This window comes from Pavona decussata, unplaced genomic scaffold (genome assembly GCF_977016875.1).
Source record: "Pavona decussata unplaced genomic scaffold, jaPavDecu1.1 SCAFFOLD_77, whole genome shotgun sequence".
In the NCBI taxonomy this organism is placed as follows: Eukaryota; Metazoa; Cnidaria; class Anthozoa; order Scleractinia; family Agariciidae; genus Pavona; species Pavona decussata.
In genome coordinates, this window is record NW_028145495.1 from 958,825 (window position 1) to 981,630 (window position 22,806).

Consider the following 22,806-nt stretch of genomic DNA (forward strand, 5'->3'; position numbering starts at 1 on the left):
AATTATTTGGAAGGTCTTATTTCATCATTTTTAACAAATGATACCAAAACCCCCATGATACTTCCCCTTTAAGCCCTGCATTTAAAAGTCTAAACTTTTGATCCCCCGCTTCCCCCCACTCATTCCTTGCTCAAAAAACTGAGTGAGCCCACAATCTTCCAACCATTGCCTGATCAGCTACTTTGACACACAAGTAAACAATGGAACTATTAGTTCCTTTGATCCAAAATTTTCAGGGTCAACCCTGATTGTTTTATTAATGCATCAAACATACAGGTCTGTATTACGGAACTGTATCACTATCTAAATTTTTTGTCTGATAAGTTGATGCTATTCTGGTCAAAAGAGAATATTTAATTATAAATTTTTACAAGACTGCCTTACGCCGACAAATGGTTGCTCACATAAATGATGGTTAAAACTCTTACACCAAGCAAACGCACAAACACAGGTTTGCTGACTGGTTTATGGTGTAAGAAGTGGACAGAAAACCAGTTACCATCTCAACCTTAAGTAACAGAAACATCCTAGAGGTTTAATTCTGCTGTAAAACAGTGAACTCTTACAATTTTTTTAATGGCACAACTTTACGCATTATAAATTATAGGAAAATGCCTGTTTAGATCAATCATGTGCTTGTCGTGATGTTACCCAGGCATGAAATGAGAAGCAGGACTAATCTAGTTGATAGTGCTGTCTCCTGTTTGCTAAATGTCCCTAGTATATTAAAACAGAAAATTGATTACAATACATGACAACAACAGAGTTATAATCACACTAGCAGTTATGTCCTGCAAACACATACTTGTTGCATGACAAATTTGTCAAACTGCTCTTGAAATGCAAATCATGGATTCATAAAGGCCAAATGACCCGTAACTTTAAGAAAGGCAACATCAAAACTGAAGAATTGCAGTGAAAATACTAACTTTTACATGACTGTACAATCTTAATATTTACTTTGATTCTTTTTTGTCACTGCAGTAACTGTTCTACATAGTTGCCTGTGGATAAATGATTTAAGTGCAACCATTGAAGTGAAACCTGTGAGCAGTGGTTTCCAGTGGCATTTTTACTATCAGTTATGAATAACTTGATTCCATCTTTTGAGCCCAAGGATGAAACCCTAAAATGTTAATATCATCATGAGCATTCAGATGAATTCAAAGCTATTGAGCACTATACTTTTCTGTACAACTTCAATTGTTATAACTTTGAGTCTGTAGGTAAAATCAAGACAGGATGACCATTCAAATGAAAGCTCCTACAGTAGTAAGTATTTATTTCCTGTCATGCTGTTTATTATGCTGTTCAAGGTGGTTATAACTTTCAAAACTACAGAGTATGGCCATTCAACAAATGAAAGCTGCTGATTGGTTATTTCTTGAATTAACTTTAAGTTGGTTTCAATTCTACAGTGAATAATAATAACAGGTTCAATTAACTAAATGAACTTGGATCTAAGATGAATCATCTAAATCCAGCTGTAGTCCATCTTGTAGCCACCCTCTGAATGACAGGTCAGGTAAAAAGACCTATAAAGTGCGAGTTCTTTGCAGGTTTATTTAACTCAGTGAGACACCTGCTCCCTGTAGGTAGTTTTGCAGGAAGCCTAAAGCATCAGCATGGAGTTCAGACTTTATCTTGGCATCAATCTGTACAGAGAATTAAAATTTACAGCTGTTTAGAAGACATTCAGTCTATTTGATATTCTACTTGAGTTCTCAGTCAAGCCAAAGTGATATCACTGAAATGTCACCTGCAATAAATAATTTACAACTGACTACTCTTAACAGTACACAAAGACAAAGAAAATAACAGGTCATTTCTGGGTTGCTTTGAACCTCATTGTCAAAGCAAGGCTAAGTGCAAAGTTTTTATTATGAAAATTAGTTTTCATTCAAATGCATTTACAAAACTAATTTTCATACAAAAAGATTTGCACTTAGCCTCGCTTTCAAAATGAGGTTCACAGCTTATAAATTATGAAAAATAATCTAAAATCTTCATGACTTTCTTGAGAATATTATAAGTTATGACAATAACATTTCCCAGGGAAAGCATGTACCTTACACTTATGAACCAGAATACATTCATTGTAATAATGTGGTTGGTTTTATTATCCAAAATGCATTTAAATTGGTGTCACGATCAAACAAATAACTGAAATTAACAATGCTCATGAAAGCTTTAAGTCCAATCCCATCCTCCCTTATGTCCCCTTGCATACGTCAAAAAGCCTTACAACCAACAACCATGCTTCCCTCTTCAGATAAATGAAGCTTCTTAGTAAATAAAATAATAGATACTGTGGGTAACAACATCTGACCTTCCCAGGATTGGCTGAGGAAAGTTTGTGCAGGGACTGTGCCAGGTAGATTTTGGCATCAGGTATTGTCCCTGAAAATGGATCTCTCTCTTTCTTGCCTGCGTAGGCCAGCTGTGAGTAAGCTGTTTGATAACCTGTAAACAACAACAACAACAACAACAACAACAGTTTTTCAACTTCCACTTCAGAATATGTTTTGAAATCAGTAAAATTAAGTAGCTTGCATGATAATTTATTAATGAAAATTAAGGACTGCAAATTGTTCCATTCTCGTTGCAAATTATCGTAACTGCATCTCATACCTGGAGTATCTTCAATTTCTATGAAGTGCTCATCATCTGGAATGGAGTCATCCTCAGGCAATTCGAACAATCCAATCAATGCTTGTAACAAGGGCACCCTATGATCAAGGACAGCCCAACAAAATTAATTGAAATTTCATATCCACTGAAACTAGCTATCCTCATGGTATTAAAAGTTAGCGAAGTAAGGTAATTTATCTGGAGCAATTTTTTGTACACACCAGTTTTCAATGTACTTAAGATAAGCATAACTGATATCTTTGGAACAAAAAATCATTTAAGTTCTGAACCCTGCTCCCAACTTGCCAAGATTTTGAATACACAGTGGATTTAATTTGCATGATTAATGCTAATCTGTGTTAATCTATTTTTTGGCTTAGGGGTTTATATAATTCCTTAAAATTTTACTACAAAAATAGCTGCAATTATAATTATTATTGTGTTTGCCCATTGGCCATGTGTAAATAATTATAATGCCTTTGCGTGAAAATCAAATCAATGTTTAACAAATAAAGTCTGCTGCGCACAAAAAAACCTGGAAAAGTTTGGAGTGCTTTACCTTGATTTTGACACCTCTTCTATCCAAAATAGGCTAATAAATAAATATTTTTATTGACAAGTTGATGGCAGTGCTGATGACCGCACTGAGGAGTAGGGCATGGCTACCTGCCACTTGGGAAAGGGGGTTAGATATTAAGGAAATCAATATTTTACCAAAGGTTGTTGTATGTTTTCTGGAATTCAGTGCAATCTGTAAGTAACTTGATCATCCCAACAGCACATATCCTCCTCTCTGTTGTTCCAGACACCTGAAACACAAACCAAATTACCTTAAGTTTTGCTTGAGAGAATTCAAAGTTCCATTACTGCACTCATTCATTCAATTACTTGAGCTTCTGTCTTCTCTACAATGCAACTCCTCAAACCAGCCTTACTTGATGGACATTTTAGAATACCAGCCAGATTTGTAGAAATAGCTTTTCATTTAACATGCAATGCACTAACACTCTTCTATAATTGGCTAAATCAGCTAAACAGCATGATTTTGTTTTTTATTGTGCATTCTTAGTGAACCCTGCCATTTGCATCATTATAGAGCTACCGTATGACCTAAACACTACTATTAACAAAGAACATGATGGAAGAACACTGGAAGAAATTTAGTGGCTAAAATAAAAAATATATATATTTATATTACAAGAATGTAAAATCTGTACAATTGCTTTATAGAAGACATGGAATATTGTGGAATCTCTGGCTCACCTTCTGTACATCAGGGATCAAAATTTTGTCCACAAAATTTCCAAAAAGTCTGTGAACAAATAAAATGCATGAATTAAAATGCTCACTGTGTATTTCTATTTATTAAAATAATTGAAGTTTCCTCCAGCCCTTCCGTCACCCATAAAAGGATAAATGTACTAATCAATATAATAACATCACATGCCAATATGCAAATCTAGCTCATATACAGTGTCATTGCTAAACTGTCAAAACCCAACCCTTGATGCCTGTTTTTCTTAATAATTTTGAAGGCTCAATCAAGAGCACTCTGCGATCATGTGTGTGTTGAAAAAATTAAAATAAAAAATAAAATGGTGACCGCCCAAAAATAAACATGGCATTAGTGCAGTCTATCTTTTAATGTGCAATTAATCTTAAAAATAATGAGTCAGACACTTGACACAGTACTAAGTAATAATAAGTGTCTCACCCTGGCTGAATGGAGTCTACAGTCTCCATAAGGGCACTGCCACCATTCTTGGCAGAATACAGACAGAAAAACACCAGCAAACCTATCATGAAAATAAAATGCAATTTGAATTTGTAAAACCTACAAAAGACAGACAGCTCAAAAAGGAGAGTATCTCCATGTATTATTTTACTAGCTGCCTAATAAATTATTATTATAACTGGATTGTGTAAACATGTTATTTTTGTATTGGCCAAACAACATAGAGAAAACAGGAATCCAATCACAATTGACACGGCCAATTATCACAGAACTGCAATATCTATTTTATGCTTTAAGTACCATGATGTATTACATCACCATCAAGTGTTACATCTTTGTTTGTCAGTATACTGCCAATGTCTGCAGTGCAGATGGGATTTTTCACAATACCAATACCAAAGCGCTGATCTAATGGCCAACTAATCAATCTGTGAGTCCAACTTCAAATGGCACAGCTTAAATGGTAAACAAGATCCCATTTACCTTTAACAAATTTTGTAGTTTTTGAGCTGTGTAACCGTTGAAACAATAGCATGAAGACAGACTTTATATGAACTGATAATGATGCCCTGCAGATGAAAATATATTTAAAATTTGTCAATTAAATGGTAAAACAGACAAACACTCAAATAAATAAAATAGACTGTGACAAGTAACATTCAATGAACAAATAGGAGAGATCAATTTGAGTGTACAAGAGACTGACGATAGCTTAGACTTAATTTACTCACGGTTCAAAGTGTTCCACCATACTTCCCAGCAGGTAAAATCCTTCATGATCATTGCTTTTTGATGCAATCAGTTTTTGAAAAACTCCTAACAGTCCCATCTGTTTCAGAACAGAAAACAACACCAACAAAATAAGGAGAATTTTCATGGAATTGTTGCATAGGTTATCCTCATCCCATGAGCTGAGGAATCTTGTTAGCTTACATGTATGTACTTGTTTCTGAGAAATTAAACTTCTGCAAGAAGAAGGGTAGACCAGTCCTGCCCCCTCTGCTCTCTGTCATGCAACTCTGCATGACAGAGAGCGTAGGGACCAAGACTGGACTAGAAGAGGGGAAGCTGAGTAACAGAGACCCTTTTTGGTGAGCCAAACACTCACAAAAGTGGCATTTTTCCCCTTGACTCGACCATGGACCAGGAAGCATGAGTATTCTGGCAGACAAGATGAGGTGTAAACTTGACACTTCAGATTCGAATTCACTACCCAACCCAGATAGAGTTCACAAATTCCCCATTCACTGGAAGGCCTTTCATGTCAATGTGTTCAAAATGCCCAGGGTATGCCTGGGGGGAGGGGGGGGGGGGGGCACCTGATGTTCTGCTACCTCTCAAGGCAGTGCAATCAATCCACAGAGCAAAGCAAGGGTTTTGATTGCAGGGCATACACATATTTAACCTACAAGTAGAACCTCTATTACCTCTTTTTTTGTCTCAACTATGACTTTGCTTGCTTTTTCAATGTAAGCTTGAAGCAGTCTCACCAAGGGAGGTATGTTTCCTACATTAGAGTAAGTCAGCATTATTTTCCAAAATTAAACTGTTTACAAATGGAGACAAAATTCAAAATGTGACGGATGTTACCATTTCTCTCCCAGAGGGCAGGGGTAAGCAGGAGAGGAAAGAGTTCCATGTAAGGAGGAGGAATTTCATCCTGTCGAATTTCCAGAAGCAGTGACAATACTTGGAAAACATACGGCAAGAATTCTGCAATATAACAAAAAAGCATTACTCTCGACAGGCCTCCCAACACTTTCACAACAGTGCTGTATTTTCATACCTTTGACAAACTAACCTACAAGTTCAAAATGTTCAGCTTTTAAATTCAGAGTCAACTAGGTAACATACTGGGTAGAGTATGATAAAGAATAATTTTCTTTACTCTGGCAGACAGCTGCATGGTCAATGCATGATGATTTGTGTTAGATAACGACAAGCCTTAGTGATGCCAGTAAAACTGCTTCTAATTAATTTTTGCTAGTGGCATTTTGTGCACAGGCCATTTGCAGAGCAAAATCAATGGATCTGACTTTTAACTTGAATGCCACAGAGCATGCAACACAGAGCACAAGTCATTTCTTTCAGATTTTGATCACCACATAACTAAAGTAATAAGCATCCTTTAAAGGACCCTAGTAAGCCACACCTTTGTTTTTGTTTATATGTGAGAGTTTGGCTATTATATTTTATTCGAAGCATGTCGAAAAGAACGAAATTACTGTGAAACTACTAAAGATAGTGAAACAGGAATACAACTTACAGTAAAGCAATAAGATTTCGTTTCACCATGCAATATCAATAATTTCGATGGCATCGAAAATGGCGGAGGCTGACTAGGATCCTTTAACTAATGCTTACATGAAGTCTGACATTGAGAGAGAACATTAATTTAAAACAAAACAGAAAATACTCACCTGTCACATCATTGGAAAGAATCCCTTGAATCACAGGGAATAGTGTTGTCTCAAATCCTGTCACCAATGTAGCATTTACTTTACACAATGTTCTGATGACAAAGAAAATCAAGAAATTGATTTCAATTAAAATATTTTTCTAAGACACATGATCCAATATACATTTGAGGTGAAGGGGTAGGGATTGGTAGCAATGGACAAATATTTTCATTGTATGTTAGAATTTTCATTCTCTAGATTACAAGATATCATTTCCTTTGCTCCATTTTGTTGTACATACATGGCATTCCCTGTCAATCTGCACAAAATGTGCTTGCTTTTTATTGGTATTTCCCCAACCTCCTTAATTCTAAAATATAATAGTCCATCCTGTAGCTTTTGTGACTGCATGCAGAGGCATTATGGCCAATTTAGACAGTACAACTTTTGCTTATGACTGTCGCATGCGATTTCTAGAGCACGTGCTGCACGCGTCATGCAAAAAATTCTCATCATTCAACATCCTACGGCATTTTTTGTGACATAAACGGCAGTCGTAAGCGAGTTGTAGGTTTGATTTACAAGGAACAATTTGTGTGGTAGGCCTGCAGTAAGCTTGTCACATACAGCAAAGTTGTACCGTGTAAATTGCTGCTTACAACAGATCTGGGTAGTGTGACACAAATATAATCATGCCAATTATAAATTAAATGTAATTAATTAGCATAATTATTAAGTAAAACTTTTTTTGTCAAAGTTCATATTTAAACATACCTGATAGCACAGCAGATAGCTTCAAACAGATAGTGGTTAAACTGAGGTTTACTGGGGTTCTGTAGTGATGAGATACAAAATACTAATTAAAATAAAAACTATTGAAAAAAGAAAGTTGATTGTAAAGAAAACATATCAAATTTACATCAGTTATATGAACTTGTTATACGTCCTTATATCTGTTATTAGTATAAATCTACTAGTGTTCTATCACGAATGCCGTTCTCTGATTGGCTACGCTACGCGCTATCTATTCTGTGATAGATAGTGAGTAGCGATTTTCAACAAAATGGCGCCCGCTTCTTCGCGTTTTCGAAGTGTCTGCGATGAGGAAATAGATAATTTACTTGTTTAGTTTTGAACGACTAGTAGATTTATACTAAAACAATTAGATTATTCGCTCTCGATTTCTATGCGTGATAGCTGATTCGGGCTTCGCCCTCATCAACTATCACGCGATAGAAATCTCGAGCTCATAATCTAATTGTTAATTAGCTGATCATTATATAATGCAATTCCAGGGATTTGACTGGCTTAGGGGCCATGTTGGTTGAATCTTGAACGTTAAGAGTTCACATGTTATTGAAAGGCATAGTAAATTCAATGTTAAATAATTAAAGAAACAAAGCACCAAAAACAAACAAACAACTTACCTTGCTAACAAGCACAAGTTTTGCTGCCAGGTTATTAATTAAAACTCCAACATAAGGCAACAAGGCTTCCTTGAGCAGGGAAAATGACCTCATAATGGCTGTAAAGTAATGCATGGGGCAGTGACATGATAAGGAGAATGACAGCAGCTACCTCATAATTGATAAACAACTGGGACAGCAATGAGCATATCATTAAACAAATTTTTAACCAAGTTAATTAACCACACGTTCAGCAGTCCTGTCCCATTAGTGGTCCAGGTTAGAACTCCAGACTCAGAAATGTTGTAGCGCATTTCAGCATGATTCAGCAGTGTTTGTAGTTGTTTGGCTCTGTCGATAGCAGAGTTTTCCCCCTCATACCCCTGCACCAATAAGTTTTCACAACGAAGATAAAATAAAATGGTACCAAATTAGGTCACAGAAGAACAAACTTAAAACACTGGACAGTCCAACTTGTTCAAGTTAGCATCCATTTCCGTCTTGGCCATGCGTAGACTTAGCACATTATTTTTGTACGTGAATAGTTTTTGTGAACTAGAAAAGCCGTTTAAAAGAAGCGTTGGCCATTACATTTCAGCTGCTTTTGTTAAAAGCTGCCCTTCACTAGATAGTGGCCTGCAGAGCAAGCCATGTGAGAAAAAGGGCGAGCGCCAATTTTTGTTCTTTTTTGTTTTTGATCCTATTTCTTCCACAGCCAGAAACCAGAAAATAGCTTTTTGCTCGCTGGATTCCCTTGCTACGCAGGCTACTAGACAAGTATAGATGACACAGTCCCTTTACCAGTAATCACTGACAAAATGATGAAAAACTCGCTTGCCAGGACAATGCTGGGAGGTACTAAAAATACGCTCTGAAGTTTCAACATTGTTAATCAGAGTGCACCAAAAATAAATACTGACCAGTGCTATTGCCCATTCTGAAGTTCATAAAGGGACTGGGCCTTAGTTTACAAATTGTTCAAATTGTGTCATATGAAGGAATGAACACAACCACCAGAAAAATCGCATAAAAATTAGTAAGTTAACCAAGTTTGGTTATGTTTCATTACGTAGTAGCCACTAACCAGGCTATGACCTGTCAAAGGCCGCCCAAATTCCATACAAATGTCTCTAATAATAATTCTGAGATGGCTTCCCCCAAATCCAACCACAGTCTCTAATTTTTCCGATTTTTGAAAGCCTTTTCCACGGTTGCAATCTAACAACAGAACCTCAAACTTGGTAAACTGACTAACTTTAATGTGATCCTTCTTGTAATGTACTCCAATTTTCTGATTAAAATGAAAATTTAAAAACTCATCCCCAGCCTCCTTTATTTTGAACTTTGCAGTAGGCAATCCAGTGGTTGGATATACTTGTCTAATATTAATATCAAATAATTTTATTATATTCCACTGCAGGACATACCTTTCATAACATATTCATTCTCTTGTGAGCCTGGCACCTCAAGCACTTGGAAAAGATTGGATAGCATGGTTTGCAAGAAAGGCTCCAACTCTGTCTTGTTGATTCTGTGTAAAGACCAACAGCAAACTTCCTGGGTCCAACACTTTTAATTACAATCACTTTATTAACCAAGTCTACTTACTGTGCCTACTAATAATAAGCAAACTCCAAAGAAAAATAACAACCAACAGTTGTCTTGCACTGCTTAAGCCTGGTTTTCACTGGCAATGCAAGCACAAGTGCAAGCTTATGTATGCTTATTTCACTGTGAAAATGGCCTCAATGCAAGCATAAGCACAAGTGCAAACACAAGCACAAGGATCAAAATTTTTCCTTTTCATGTACTTCTGATTGCGTTGCATTCATTTTCATTTTTACATAAAGCTCTCATGCTAGTGCTTGTGCCTATGCTTGCATTGCTAGTGAAATCCAGGCTTAACTTTTCTCAGCAGATGTCTCAGGTATTATTACATCACTGACTCTTAGTTGTGCGTGGTAGATTTTGGTCCATAAGCTTGTTTGTCTTCAGGATTCTCCAGTTGCTGTGAGTCATAACTAGGACTGATTATTAAATTAGGGTTTTGACAAGTAGGTTTGCCTATTATTGACAGGCACAGAGAGACCACATGTAACTCAAACCATTCATAAACTTAAGACGGTCAAACCACTTCAAACAGTTACGGCATGGAATAGCTTACCCAAGGATGTCATAGAAGCAGACCTGTAGCTTTGAACTTTTTAAAATTAGGCTAAGGTTATTCTTTAATTTGTGATAGCAATGTAATCTTTTAATAAATATTAGCTCTAATTTTATATTATGTACTACAGGATTTTGTTTAGCATTATTATAATATTTTAGGGAAGTTCCTTATATACAGGTTAGAGCTTGTATGAGGCTGGGACCTCAGCCAAGCGTCCACTAAGAAAATGTGTCCACCAACAGGTTTGACTGCCCAACAAAAGTATGCAGTTAAACACAAAGAAGGAAGGAAAAGAATGAGGATTACGTACGGGTCTCCTCCTCCAGGGCTCTTCAGAGTAAAAAGTTTCTCCAAGCAGTTTGCAGCATAACTGTGGACCACGTGACTCTTGGCTACGAGGTGATTGACAAGTAATGGCAAAACACCAACTAGCACCTCGCGGGAAAGCTGAATTAATGGTGAAAAGTAGATCTGAATTAATTTATTATGTAGCATCATTGGGTTACAAAGTACTTAACAGTGAACATTCTAGTAAAGCCTTAACAAGAAGCCACTCCCTCCATTTTTTCATGTAGTTAAATGCAATTTAACAGAGCTAACAACAAAGAGCAAAAGTGTTGCTCCGTGACCAGCGGTGTCTCTTTGGACACATGCACCAGGAGTCCATATGCTCATAGAATGTACGGCGCTCTTGCTGTTTAGGCCTAGCCAGCGTTTGCATAGCGTTTTTTGGCGCCAGGTAGCTTCTGTCTTTCCCTCTCCCTACCCCCCTCTGTCTTTTCCACTGTTTTATCGGTGTGATAGGTGCCTGGGACTCATGGCTGGTTTGCCAGGATTTGCCAGCCATGGGAGCAGTCTCAATCTTGGAGCTGGTTGCCAATAGTGGAAGCTCCTGGATGTCACAGGCACTCAACTTCCACTTAGTGATGTGACTCTGTGCTGGAACACGCATAATGGACTCAGTCAGAGGTTTCACTAGCCTGCGTAGCAGTTGTTTCCGTTTCCTTTAAGCACGAAAAAAGACGGGCGAGGGCATTGGGCAAAAAGGAGCAAAAAAGTGCCCAATGCCCTTGTGCGTCTTACGTGCTTAAAGGGAACGGAAACAACTGCTACGCAGGCTAAGGTTTCATCACAGGGCTGTGAACTACCAGACAGTGGTGTACGGTCAGGCATCCACTCAAACATAAGAGGTTCCCAACTTTGTCTTCATTTTCTAAATGATAGCTGAAAAGAATTATTGTCTCACAACACCATCCACTTGAAAAGTTATTTTAGCCTGTGAAACCGGTAGATTAAAAGCAAAATGTGAACGCAGTCACTGCTGGCATATTTATAGCACATAAACCCCAGATCTATTTCATCAAGCAATAGTGTACTTGTGTCAATGAATAACAAGAAAAACCATCAGAACTTGCACTCTTATAACTTACCATGTTCCTAAAGATGATGAGGTATTTAATGGCGTCAGCTTTCAGCACAGGATGTTCATCGACTGAAACACATGGGGAATCAACACTTTAAAACTGACTGGCAGTAAGTTTAGTACTTTTTTGTGAAGTGGGGTTGCCTGGTGGAATGTGAGGGAGTGTGGCCATGCAAAAAGAAAAATAATAAATAATTATTATTTCTAGCAGTGGGAAATTAGGAACTACTAATTTATGTGAAGCGCAACACATTTTGCCTCACTTATCTGGATTGAAGGGGTGGGGGGGGGGGGGGGGGCATCTGAAAAAATAGTATTTCAAGAGGGAGCAAGTAAAACTTACAGTAGGGTAAATACTATTAGATAAACTTCCTCCCTGCACTCCCCTCTCAAAAATAAATGGTCCCAGCAATTTTTCTTATTTAAAAACTTAATGATTATTTTGGGGAAAAGGAAACTCTGTGTTCTTCAATGGGAACTATTTTATTATAAAACTAGTACTGGCCTCATATCCTTACCATTTTTTATCTGAAGCTCTGGCAAAATGTTTTCGTTAAAAAAACTTTGCAAATTAACAAGTTCACTGGCTTGCGTTGTTCCATGCTGAAAGGAAATAATGTTTCAAAACAAAATGTGAATTTAAATGCTCAGATACATGTAAGTTTCTATGACCGGACTTGGTTCCTATGGGAATGGCTTACAAAGAAAATTTATGAAGCAGGTCCATTTTGCTTGGTAAAATTAAGCCTGTTGGTGAGTACACTGTATCTTAAAATAATATTATAAGTAGTAAGGACATTCACAATAAGGCAAATTTAACTGGCACATGTTTACCTTGGCGGTTTGTTTCTTGCACGCCAGGGATGTGACAAGAAATATGGCAGCATCTTTCGCTTTCCAGTTCTTCTTATTGTCTGTCTGATATTGCTGAAGAAATAAAATAAAATAAAGAAAACAGTTCAAAGCAGTTTGAACCATTTCTTGATAAACAAGTCAAACTCAATAATTATTGTTAGCTTAAAGGCCCACCTTCACCCAAGAGTCATTGCGGTCGTTTGTTCTTGTTTTGAAATGCTGTATTGTCCAAACGCATGATCTTATTGGCTTTACGAACTCAAGCGGTTCATGCGGGTTTCCTCTATGACTCGTGCTGGAGGGAAAAAATATTCGTGATCGCTTATTGCTTTCTCACTCGACTCCCACTCAAATAAAATAGGGTGGTTTTCATATATGAAAACTGTTCCTCGGCGCGCAATACATCTTGGGTGAATGTGGGCCTTTAACTAATTGATGAACATTATGTTTCAGATTTTTTCATCAAATTAAGAATTTACAGAACTTTGAATAATCTTTTCAAGAACAAGAGTGACTTGTTCATAAACACTTATTTTGCTAGAGAAACTGATTGAAAATGAATGTAGACAACACACTCAGGTCAATGAACTTGATAAAGAGAGTGGACTTTTCCAGCTGACAGCTCAAGATTATTGAAAACCCAGAACAGAAAAACAAAAATCAAACATTCTACTGCTCAAATTTTCAAATTTTATTCAAAAATCCAGCAAGAAAAGAGAAGCAAAAAAGTTGAAAGCTGCTACTAAAACATTTTTACAAAAAACGTACCTGAAGCATAGCTACCACATGATGAGAGAATATTTCAATGACGCGTTGCTCATGAAATTTACATAATCCTCGCACCAGGTCAGAGGCTGCACGCCGGCGAGTGTCCACATCTATAAAGTGATTTAAACTGAGGTAGGTGAGAGGCTGTTCAGCTGGATGGTAATTCAAATCACTCTTATCTTACCCGATCCCTCGATATCTCTTCTGATGTACTCTTCTGGATTATCCTCAAACACTTCTTCATCTTCCTCTGCAAGATCAAAATGCACCTTATAAAAGCAATCTTTGATTATTCAAATTTCTATACTATCTGTCGCAACACAACCACCCAATGAGTAATATACTTTGAATGAAATAATAAAGGATTCATTTTTAGACACTGACAATAATATTGCTCTTCATGAAATACTCTTCAAAGTTCCACATCTTGTAGCAAAATTGGGAGTGAAATTGGTTGCAAAATAGCCACTTTGAACAACAGTCTTATGCGCCCTTACAATGTGAAAATAGCTAGTGGTGAAAGGGCAGGGTGATTGGATTAACTTGGTTTAGAGTGAGACAAGAAAAAAATGACTAAAAAGCTTTCATTCAACTGTAATAAGACAGCAGTCTTAATGGAGAGATTTTAGATTCCACTGTAACTCTTTGAAGGAAAGAGAGTCATGCCATGAAGAATAACAAGTGCACAACCTTTAACCAATAGCATCCTTGCCAAACAAATAATCATTAACTAGTGAAAACAGTTATAAATAATTATTATAACATTAATATTGTTATTAATAATAAACTAAAAAAGTGTTGTGCTCAAACCCTACCTCTGAACTCTATGTTTGGAACAACAACATTTTCACAGATACTTTTCAGAGTTTCTTGCTTTTCAAACAGGTATTTATAGTTGCTTCGTTCTGCCGCAGAGGCAAGGAAACCAATTGCGTTACTGACAACCTACAAATTAACAAACAATGTCAGTAAAATATCTAACAGACAAAAGTCTGTAAATTCACAATAATAAATTTATTGCAGATCTAGACCTATGGAACATTGGGTGGTTGAACCACGTTGCAAATCTCAACTATGTGGTATTTTGAAAAAGCTTTTGAGCATCCAAACCAAAGAGACCAACAGGGTTCAATAGTGACACCTTGCACAGAAGAGTCAAAGTTGGGTCTAACATGCACGGAAATTCATGTGTCATTACAATTTGGCAACAAAAGGCAAATCTCAATTCAAACCATTCCAAAGTAGCATCAAGATGCAGAAAACATTATTAGCCTGCGAAGCAGGGTAAGAAATGTTTTAACAATCCTCAAAATCAGGTTCAGAATGAGGAGACATAAGACAAGTGCACATTCCTATCACCTAAAGGTAACTTGATTTATTCGCAGATTTCATGTTTCAGTCAAGGCAAATAAATTCACAACCATCACTTACAATGTCATGTTTGGCTATTTTTTCTGTTGAGACAAGGAGCTGCCATATGGCCTCAACAAACTGTGGTAGGTATTTCTGCAATAACACAAGGAAATGTCACTGATAAATTGATAAAACAAGCCATGCAAAGCAGTATTTGCTACATTGAAGAACTCCAAGAAGAACATTCAAAAGGGTAATGGTTCAGACATTAAAATTCTTGTCATGAGCACTGTACTGTGGCGGTGATTCAGCTAGTGTTGTTGTTACATGCAATAATATTATTACGCATAATCATTCAACTGAATAAAAATAAAACGATAACCTTTATTGCCCTCAATGCAGTGTTTATAGCACAAGTGCTAGTGGGGCCGAGCATTAAACTTACAAAGAAAAAATTTACATTGAACATAACATGGTTAAAAATCCCAACTGGTAGGAGGCAGACATCTCAAGTACATCCACGCAGATACAGTCGAAGATTAACCATCTCAGTAGTAATGGTAAAGGAACAGGCTTAAAGATTAACACCAAGAAAACCAAACTGATGAGAATCAATGCCAACAGCAACAACACAGTTGTTATAGATGGGCAGGAAGTAGAGGATGTGGATTGCTTTGACTACCTAGGAGCAAGAATAACCAAGCATGGAGGGGCTGAGGACGATATCACGCACCGTCTAGGGAAAGCTACAGGAGCATTTAACAAACTAACTAAGATCTGGAGAAGTGGACAACTGAGCAAAAACACTAAGATCAGAATATTCAAATCCAATGTCGTAGCAGTGTTACTCTACGGATGTGAAACATGGAGAATGACAAAGAGAGACGAAAGAAAGCTGGACACATTCCTACACAAGTGCTTACGTAGACTACTTAAGATCTATTGGCCAATGAAGGTGACAAATGAAGAGGTTAGACGGCGAGCAAAAACATGCTCCATCAGTGAGCAGATTAGGAGACGGAGGTGGCGGTGGATAGGGCATTTCCTGCGCATGAGCAGCGATCAGAACCCGCGCATTGCCCTAACTTGGACACCGGAGGGGAAGAGGAAAAGAGGGCGGCCGAAAGAGACCTGGAGAAGGACTGTGGAAGGAGAGAGGCAGAAGATGAGTTTTGACACTTGGGGAGAGGCTGTCATCGCTGCGAGAGACAGGGTGGGATGGAGAAAACAAGTCAACGGCCCTATTCTCCCAGAGGAGATAAGGAACTAAGTCAAAAAGGAGGCAGACCAGCGTGGCCGAGGAGTTGAACTCAGGGTTATCTAGAAACAACTCCAGCTACCGGTCAGAACAGGACTTGACCCTGGGAACTCCTAAACACTCGACTTTGTACGCTGCCTCCTCCTCCTGAATTGCGTTTATTCCAGTTATTTGCAAAAGCTAAAGAAATATTTTGCAAATTATTTTACAATCAGCTACCAAATCTTACCTCAAATTCTTCATCATATTTCTGTGCATACAGCGCTACATTGTCACAGATTTGTGATTTGATCAGGTCCAGAGGCCCAGTCTCGTCATCTGCCTCCTTTAAAAAGACCATGCATCTGTTACTGAAGGTATAGTCAATCCATGTCACGCGTGACCGGTATTTTTGAAATTTGAACGGACTTTAAAGAAATTTACATGTCAGTTTTCAACATCGCCTACAAGATTTCAGTGTTCCCGTAGAAATTTCCCTAGTTTATGGATGGTATAAAGCTTTGAATTTTTTCTTACAGTATTAAGTATTTCAAAAATAACAGTATTGTTTCCAAAGTATTTTGAATCTTTTTTTCAGTGAATCTGTCTTTTTTGGAAAGATTTACAGAGAAATGTTCAACATTTCATTCCAATGCTGGAAATTACAAAGAGGAATTTGAATGTTCATTTAATTCTTGGAAAATACAAATACTGATCACATGTGACGTGGATTGACTGGCACAATTTTAGTGCAGGTAATTTCACAATTCAACTTCACACACCCTATAAACCTACCATCTGCGTCAACTCAGGTCCATAAGACCAGTCAGCTAGCAAAAGGAATGTCAGTGCTAAAAAATAATTAGAAGGGAGTCCACAAAACAGGGATGTTTTTTTTGGTGAATTTTTTTTTCACAGGATCTTGCTAAATAAATTTTTTACATATGGACTTGTTTTGAGTTTGACATGAAGAATGTTGTTTGGTGAATTTTTTCACTGGTCTTTGCTTCATTTTCAAAAAACGGAGCCAACAACTCAAGTCAACTGCAAAATAAACAGCGGAAAAAAAAACAGAACAACATTCTTCATGTCAAAACAAGTCCATACTAAGGAGGTACCATTTTATAGAATTTGTAGAACCCAACCTTGAACATGGAGCATTCTATTCACAAACTTACCAGTATGATCTGGGTAGTTGTAACAAATTATTTCAAATAAATTTCTAAAAACAAAGACTTCCATTAGAATTATAAACAAGACTTTTACTCACCTCCAGCTTGAGTTGCTTGCTGTCTGTTGTAAGGAGAATGAGGAAGTTCTTCATCCATTTTTCCATGTTTTCTTCAAAGTGTTCAGGTAAGTCCTACAACATATTTTACAAACCAATCAATAATAAAGGTGACTTTAATCTACATTTTATTCCTGACCATGACTACGGATTCACGACAAGTACCTACATTCTTTTATTTAATTGTTATAAAAATTTTCTTAATAGGTGAATGCCTTCTTTTCTACGAGAAAATACTTACCTGAAAGTTCAAGCTGTAAAAAACCTTGCAGATGAGTAAAATGGAGCTGAGGATGTCCTTTAATTTGGCCATGTCACTGCCGCACCTATTAGCTTCCTCCATAATGGCCTGAAAAATGAAGTTAACTTGGTCTGTTGAATAGCAATTTCCCATTTCTTATCCAAAGTTTTACGTATAGTATTAATGTCCAGGGATGGATAGGAGAACTTTTCAAGTTTTGGAATAGAAGACATAGCTATGCTGCTATCTCTCAGCATTTCCGCTAAAATCAAGACCAAACAGGAGGCTTTTTGAGTTGAAATAGACATCATGTAACTCCAGCAGTAGTCAGGAGGTGGGGGAGGGGAAAGAGTAAGCGTTGAAGATTTCTTTACGAGTGTGAAGGTTTACAATAGATGTATTATCATATGTATTACCTCTTAGTAGATCAGATATGCCACTGAATTGTGTCTCGGGATGTAAAAATACCAAGTTAAGGGTTTTCAAATAAGCCAGTAACTACGGAACTGGATGAATTTTTTTTTTTGGAAGAATGCACCCTGCTGAACGATTGAAAAAGGTTTCCAGACCAGGTGTCGTGTGGTAACAAGGGATCACTATTAATAGCTACCCACTAACCTCAAACAAAGTTGTGAACGGTTGTGCAAACCCCTCCAACACAAACTTAATCTCTTTCCAGAGTTCCTGAGACTTGAATTCATAACGATATCTGAAAGCAATACAATTAATTTACTGATCACAACACTTGTAATAGTTGACACATTTTATGCAAAACAAGAATAATTGTATTAAGTGCCTTTTGCGGTCATTGAAATTGAAATTGCTCCAAAATAATAAGCTCTTTTTTCACACAGAGACTGCTTATCATGTAACAAACTTTGCTCTATATTTTGTTTTTAAGGTATCTGGCATAGACCGACACCCTCTAAGGGGACTATTACCCAAGAAGAAAGTATCGACTTACAATTTAAGGAATCAAACAAGTCAGTATCCAAAAGTTAATACAGATAGATTCAAGAACTCTTACGTTAATTGCCTAATTTTTAAATACAATTTGGCTATGTAGGTACTGTTTTACTCAAATACTCAATTGTGACATAAGATATGTACTTTTTATCTTGTGAAGAAATAAAGACTTTTTATTTATTATTTATTTAAAAGCCTAAAACTACAATAAATGACCTATTGTAATATTACTTTTCTCTAAAACAAAAGTGATTTACACAAAAGATAAACCGTCACTTCACCGATTTCATTTGTTTACAATTAACCTTGAATGCAAAAGCAATCAGTCAAGCAGAAGTTCCTGTTTTGTGCAAGTTGCTTGCATTTTAAAGAAATTAAAGTAATAACTGATAAAAGCTAATTTCTTTATTTTTAGCTTTAGCTTAAAAACCAAATAAAGAACCAAGGTTCTTACATGTTAACTAGTCTTTAAGCCAAAAATAGAGCTTATTTGGAGCAATGAACCATTTCAAGGCCATAAAAAGCAGTAGTAGTTGTGCACAAAACCCCTCAACATTTTTGCTATTTAAGGTCAGCACCACTTGCCTGCTATGCAAGACTTTCAAAGTAAAAAATTCCACCCTCTTATTTTGTACCACTGACAGTAAACCAACCTTTTGAATAACGAGTGCGCTGTCTGTAATACCCCATTTATAATATGAAAGTCTCCGCTTTTAAACTTGGCCACCAGGTCCTAAAAATTATGAGACAAACAATACAAAAATAATAAATTAGGATACAATACTATCAATAACTAAAACTCAGCCACTAAACAGGATAGTATCTTGTTGTATGTAGTGTTTACATTGTTGTGACATTTGGGCTTGAAAATTGAAGATAATAATATTATATTCTGGTGCCTCTAGTTAACACATACCAAATAAACTGACATGAGTTTGAACGACGTTATTATACGTACCGGCAATAAGTTTTTCCACTTGTCAGGAAAATCCTCTCGACCAATCACACTAACAGCATCACTTAGCTGGAAAAAAGTTAATGAATTTATAAATAACTTTTGGTTAGTAAACAATAGACCTTTCTCCAAAATGGCGGCCACAAACTCAAATAAGTTAAAATAATTATTAAAAACGTATACCAGCACTAGAAAGAGCACTTTACTTTAATTAGCAACCCTGCAAAGTTTCAGCTTATCAGGTGTAATATCAGTTGAGAAAATGTAGGTTGAAAAATGAAAAATTTACAGACGTTTGTATGACTGGGGGTATACATACCCCCAGTCATACAAACGTCTGTAAATTTGTCAAATTTCATCTTACATTTCCCAGGCTGATATAACACCTAATATGCTGAAACTTTACAAGGTTACTAAAAGTAAAGGTGCTCTTTCCAGAGCTGGTATCAGTTTTTCATTCAGTTCAATTTCAACTCAGTCAAATCTGTTGTCGCCATTTTGGAGAAGGGTCTATTCAATTACCAACTGGGGGAAATTGAAGAGTAAAGTTTTTTACCTGTTTCTGTAACTTTTCTGGACTCCTAAGCATCAGATCAACAATCTCTCTTTTGACTATAAAATAACAACACCAGCACATTTATGAGTTAATCACATCATCAGTCAAACCAGCATTGCCTGTAAAATACCGTTTTAAAACATATTTTGTTTAAGTATGGTTAAGATTATGTGCTAAACAGTCATAAATTAGGGCTGAAAAAACTCCCATCTCATTATTCAGGAAAGGAAGATTACACTAGGACTTGATTTTTCAAGTAATGCCAGAGCTTCCTCATCTAAGAGGGAGATACAACCAGACATGCTACTGATTATCAAATTAACAAATCTGACAACAATATATCTCCTTGACAAAAGTGGCGAAAACAAAGGTTTTGCTGAAATTCAATGAGAAAATGCAAATATGTTGGATACAAGTACCTGATGACAACACAACAGATTGTACCAAAAGGACAAATTTGGTGAAAATTGGAGATGTGATGAACTGCAAATAGGCAAGCTATGTACTGACTAAATGCACATTTAAACAAATTGTAGAAGAGCGAAGAAGAAAGAATCCTAAGACACACTAACAAAGTAAGTGACTTAACACACTAGAGTGAAGGCAACTACATGTAACATGAGCTTACTGCATCAGCATGTACTTACTTGTTTCTCTGTCATTTTCACTAATCTTGTTTGGTTCACCTTCAATCTAACAAAACAAAAATAATAAAGGCAGGAGGTGAGAGCATAACACAGCACAGGGATTGTTTGTTTTTTTGGTTTGTTTTGTACCAGCAAAGTCATGACAGAAAACGATGAGCACAGTCCTCTGAAAACGTTTGTTGTAGCACTTAAGCAATGTAACAGGAGTAATGGGCAGAAATAACTCGGTCTGTGAGTTTCAAGAAACCATTGTTGACTAAGCAATAATAATTATTAAAAACAGACTACATTTTGAAAGTACTGACAGCATCTGCTTCTGTTGATGCAGAACTTCTTTTAAAACCCACAACTTGAATAAACTACTCTTTTACTACACATGTCAATGTATGCCACAGTTAGCACCAAACTGTATCTTCTGCTGGAACCATTGATATTTGACTTACAATTCTCCAGTTTCGCTTCACACTGTTCTTAAATGCAATGGCGGCGGCAACTCTGATAAGACCATCGGTAGAATCACTATCCACTATCTTCAGCAGTAACACATTATAGCTCTCCTTCCTCTCATTTAGTTCAAGGTAGTTCTCAGCTTTAGGAAAAGTAATCACAATTAGTCATAATGATTGCAGTTAGTTTGACACATTTTATAAGATGAGGGAGGGATGATGGCCGGTGCACTTTTGTCGAATCATCCAAAAATTCATGATGAACAGTATGAATCAGCAATGAACTTTGACATGTAAAAGATTTGTGATATCAATGAAAAAATTTAATCTTAGGTCAATCTTTGTTGTGTAATTTGGATTGCTTATGCGCTGACATTTGCCATGCAGACAACAAGGGGGGAGGGGGGGGGAAGGGTGAATGGGTTGAGACCAGAAAAGCTCAACTGAACCAAGTGAGCAAACTACATGTACCTAGGGGGTGGGGAGTTGGGAATAGGGATAATTATAGATTAGCCAGAAGTGACAGTCTCAGGAATAAGAATGCTTTAAAAACAGCTTGCACCCAAAATGATGAACATATGACACATGCTGCACTTTCAAAAGACAACATTCCCTCGACAAAGCAGTCAACTGATCACTTTTCCAACGTTCAAACTGAATTTGCGCGATCATATAAGTTTATGTATAGTATGTAAGCTTATGATGAAATTCCCCTAGCTACAATAACTTCTAATTCTCGTGTTGTATTTCAATAAGACTAATATAAAGTACACCATACCGTTTCCACCTCTTACAAAAATCTTTTGTTTTAAGGCATGTTATAAAGCGCAAGCCTACATGGGTATTTTCTGGTCCATGAGAACAAATTTTTGTTCATTTCTGAACTCATTTGCGTTTGCGTCCAGGACTAGAGCCAACGTTGTACTTTTTAAATTTGTGAACGTTCACGTTTTGTTGATGTCACCATAAAAGAGTGATAACTACTAGAAAATACAGCTATTTCTTTAGAATAAATTGGTGAGTGCTTAAGACAAACACTACACGGAAATAGCAAGCTTAGCTAAATTTTACGATGACATGAAGCCCACCATAAGCTTACCTTCCTTACGGACGTTCGCCTCCACCGAGAACGTATTTTGTAAATTAAGTGCCACTGCAGTCGCATCCAAGTCTGCCATCTTTAAGCAGCTCAAAAAACAACGACAAATCTAAACGTTCGAGCTTCAAATAAACCGATTCAGAGAGGGAATTTTTAGAAACCAACGTTTCACAACTCGTGAAAAATCACGCGTTTTCAAATCTTCTCGAAATGCGCCATTCTATTTGCGCATGTCACATGGTCTGCATTTTTCGTTACCAGTCTACCCGGTGTGCCAGAAATACGACAAGACTGACGCTTACAAAATTACGGTAGTAAAAAGGACGAAATTTGGATACATAAACATAAAAGTATATAAGTAAAAAGATTGCCCGATATTTCAGTTTGGAAAACAAACCTCCTTTGGCCTTTTTGGGGGGCTTAATTTTAAACGGAATAAAATGAATAAATTAAAATTAATACGTTACAGGACGGATATATATAAAAGTTTGAAAATATGAAGTAAATGAATCTGATAGTCAAGAGAAAATGGATAGTTCAATAGTGAGAAAGATTTTAAAAACAGTCATCAACTCCGCTTGTCGCGTAGGTTACTTGTCGCGGTGTCTGACTCATGATCCGAGGAACAGCGGAC

General features: G+C 36.8%; 1 protein-coding gene across 1 annotated transcript; it reads right to left on the reverse strand.

Annotated features, from left to right (window-relative positions):
- Nucleotides 1-217: 217 nt before the first annotated feature.
- On the reverse strand, nt 218-22,397 carry LOC146476430 (exportin-2-like). Its single transcript, XM_085114612.1, has 32 exons — nt 22,173-22,397; nt 21,071-21,216; nt 20,628-20,673; nt 19,981-20,036; nt 19,428-19,493; nt 19,123-19,202; nt 18,122-18,212; nt 17,504-17,611; nt 17,245-17,337; nt 16,225-16,320; nt 14,816-14,890; nt 14,200-14,329; nt 13,569-13,634; nt 13,385-13,494; nt 12,596-12,688; nt 12,280-12,364; nt 11,769-11,830; nt 10,649-10,785; nt 9,599-9,702; nt 8,193-8,290; nt 7,540-7,598; nt 6,787-6,878; nt 5,957-6,079; nt 5,794-5,873; nt 5,098-5,195; nt 4,850-4,935; nt 4,346-4,427; nt 3,895-3,943; nt 3,346-3,440; nt 2,632-2,729; nt 2,330-2,463; nt 218-1,655 (listed from the first exon to the last, which is right to left on the reverse strand). Exons 1-32 carry the CDS (start codon nt 22,249-22,251, stop codon nt 1,566-1,568), a joined length of 2,907 nt encoding a protein of 968 aa, XP_084970738.1. The 5' UTR covers nt 22,252-22,397; the 3' UTR covers nt 218-1,565.
- Nucleotides 22,398-22,806: the final 409 nt, after the last annotated feature.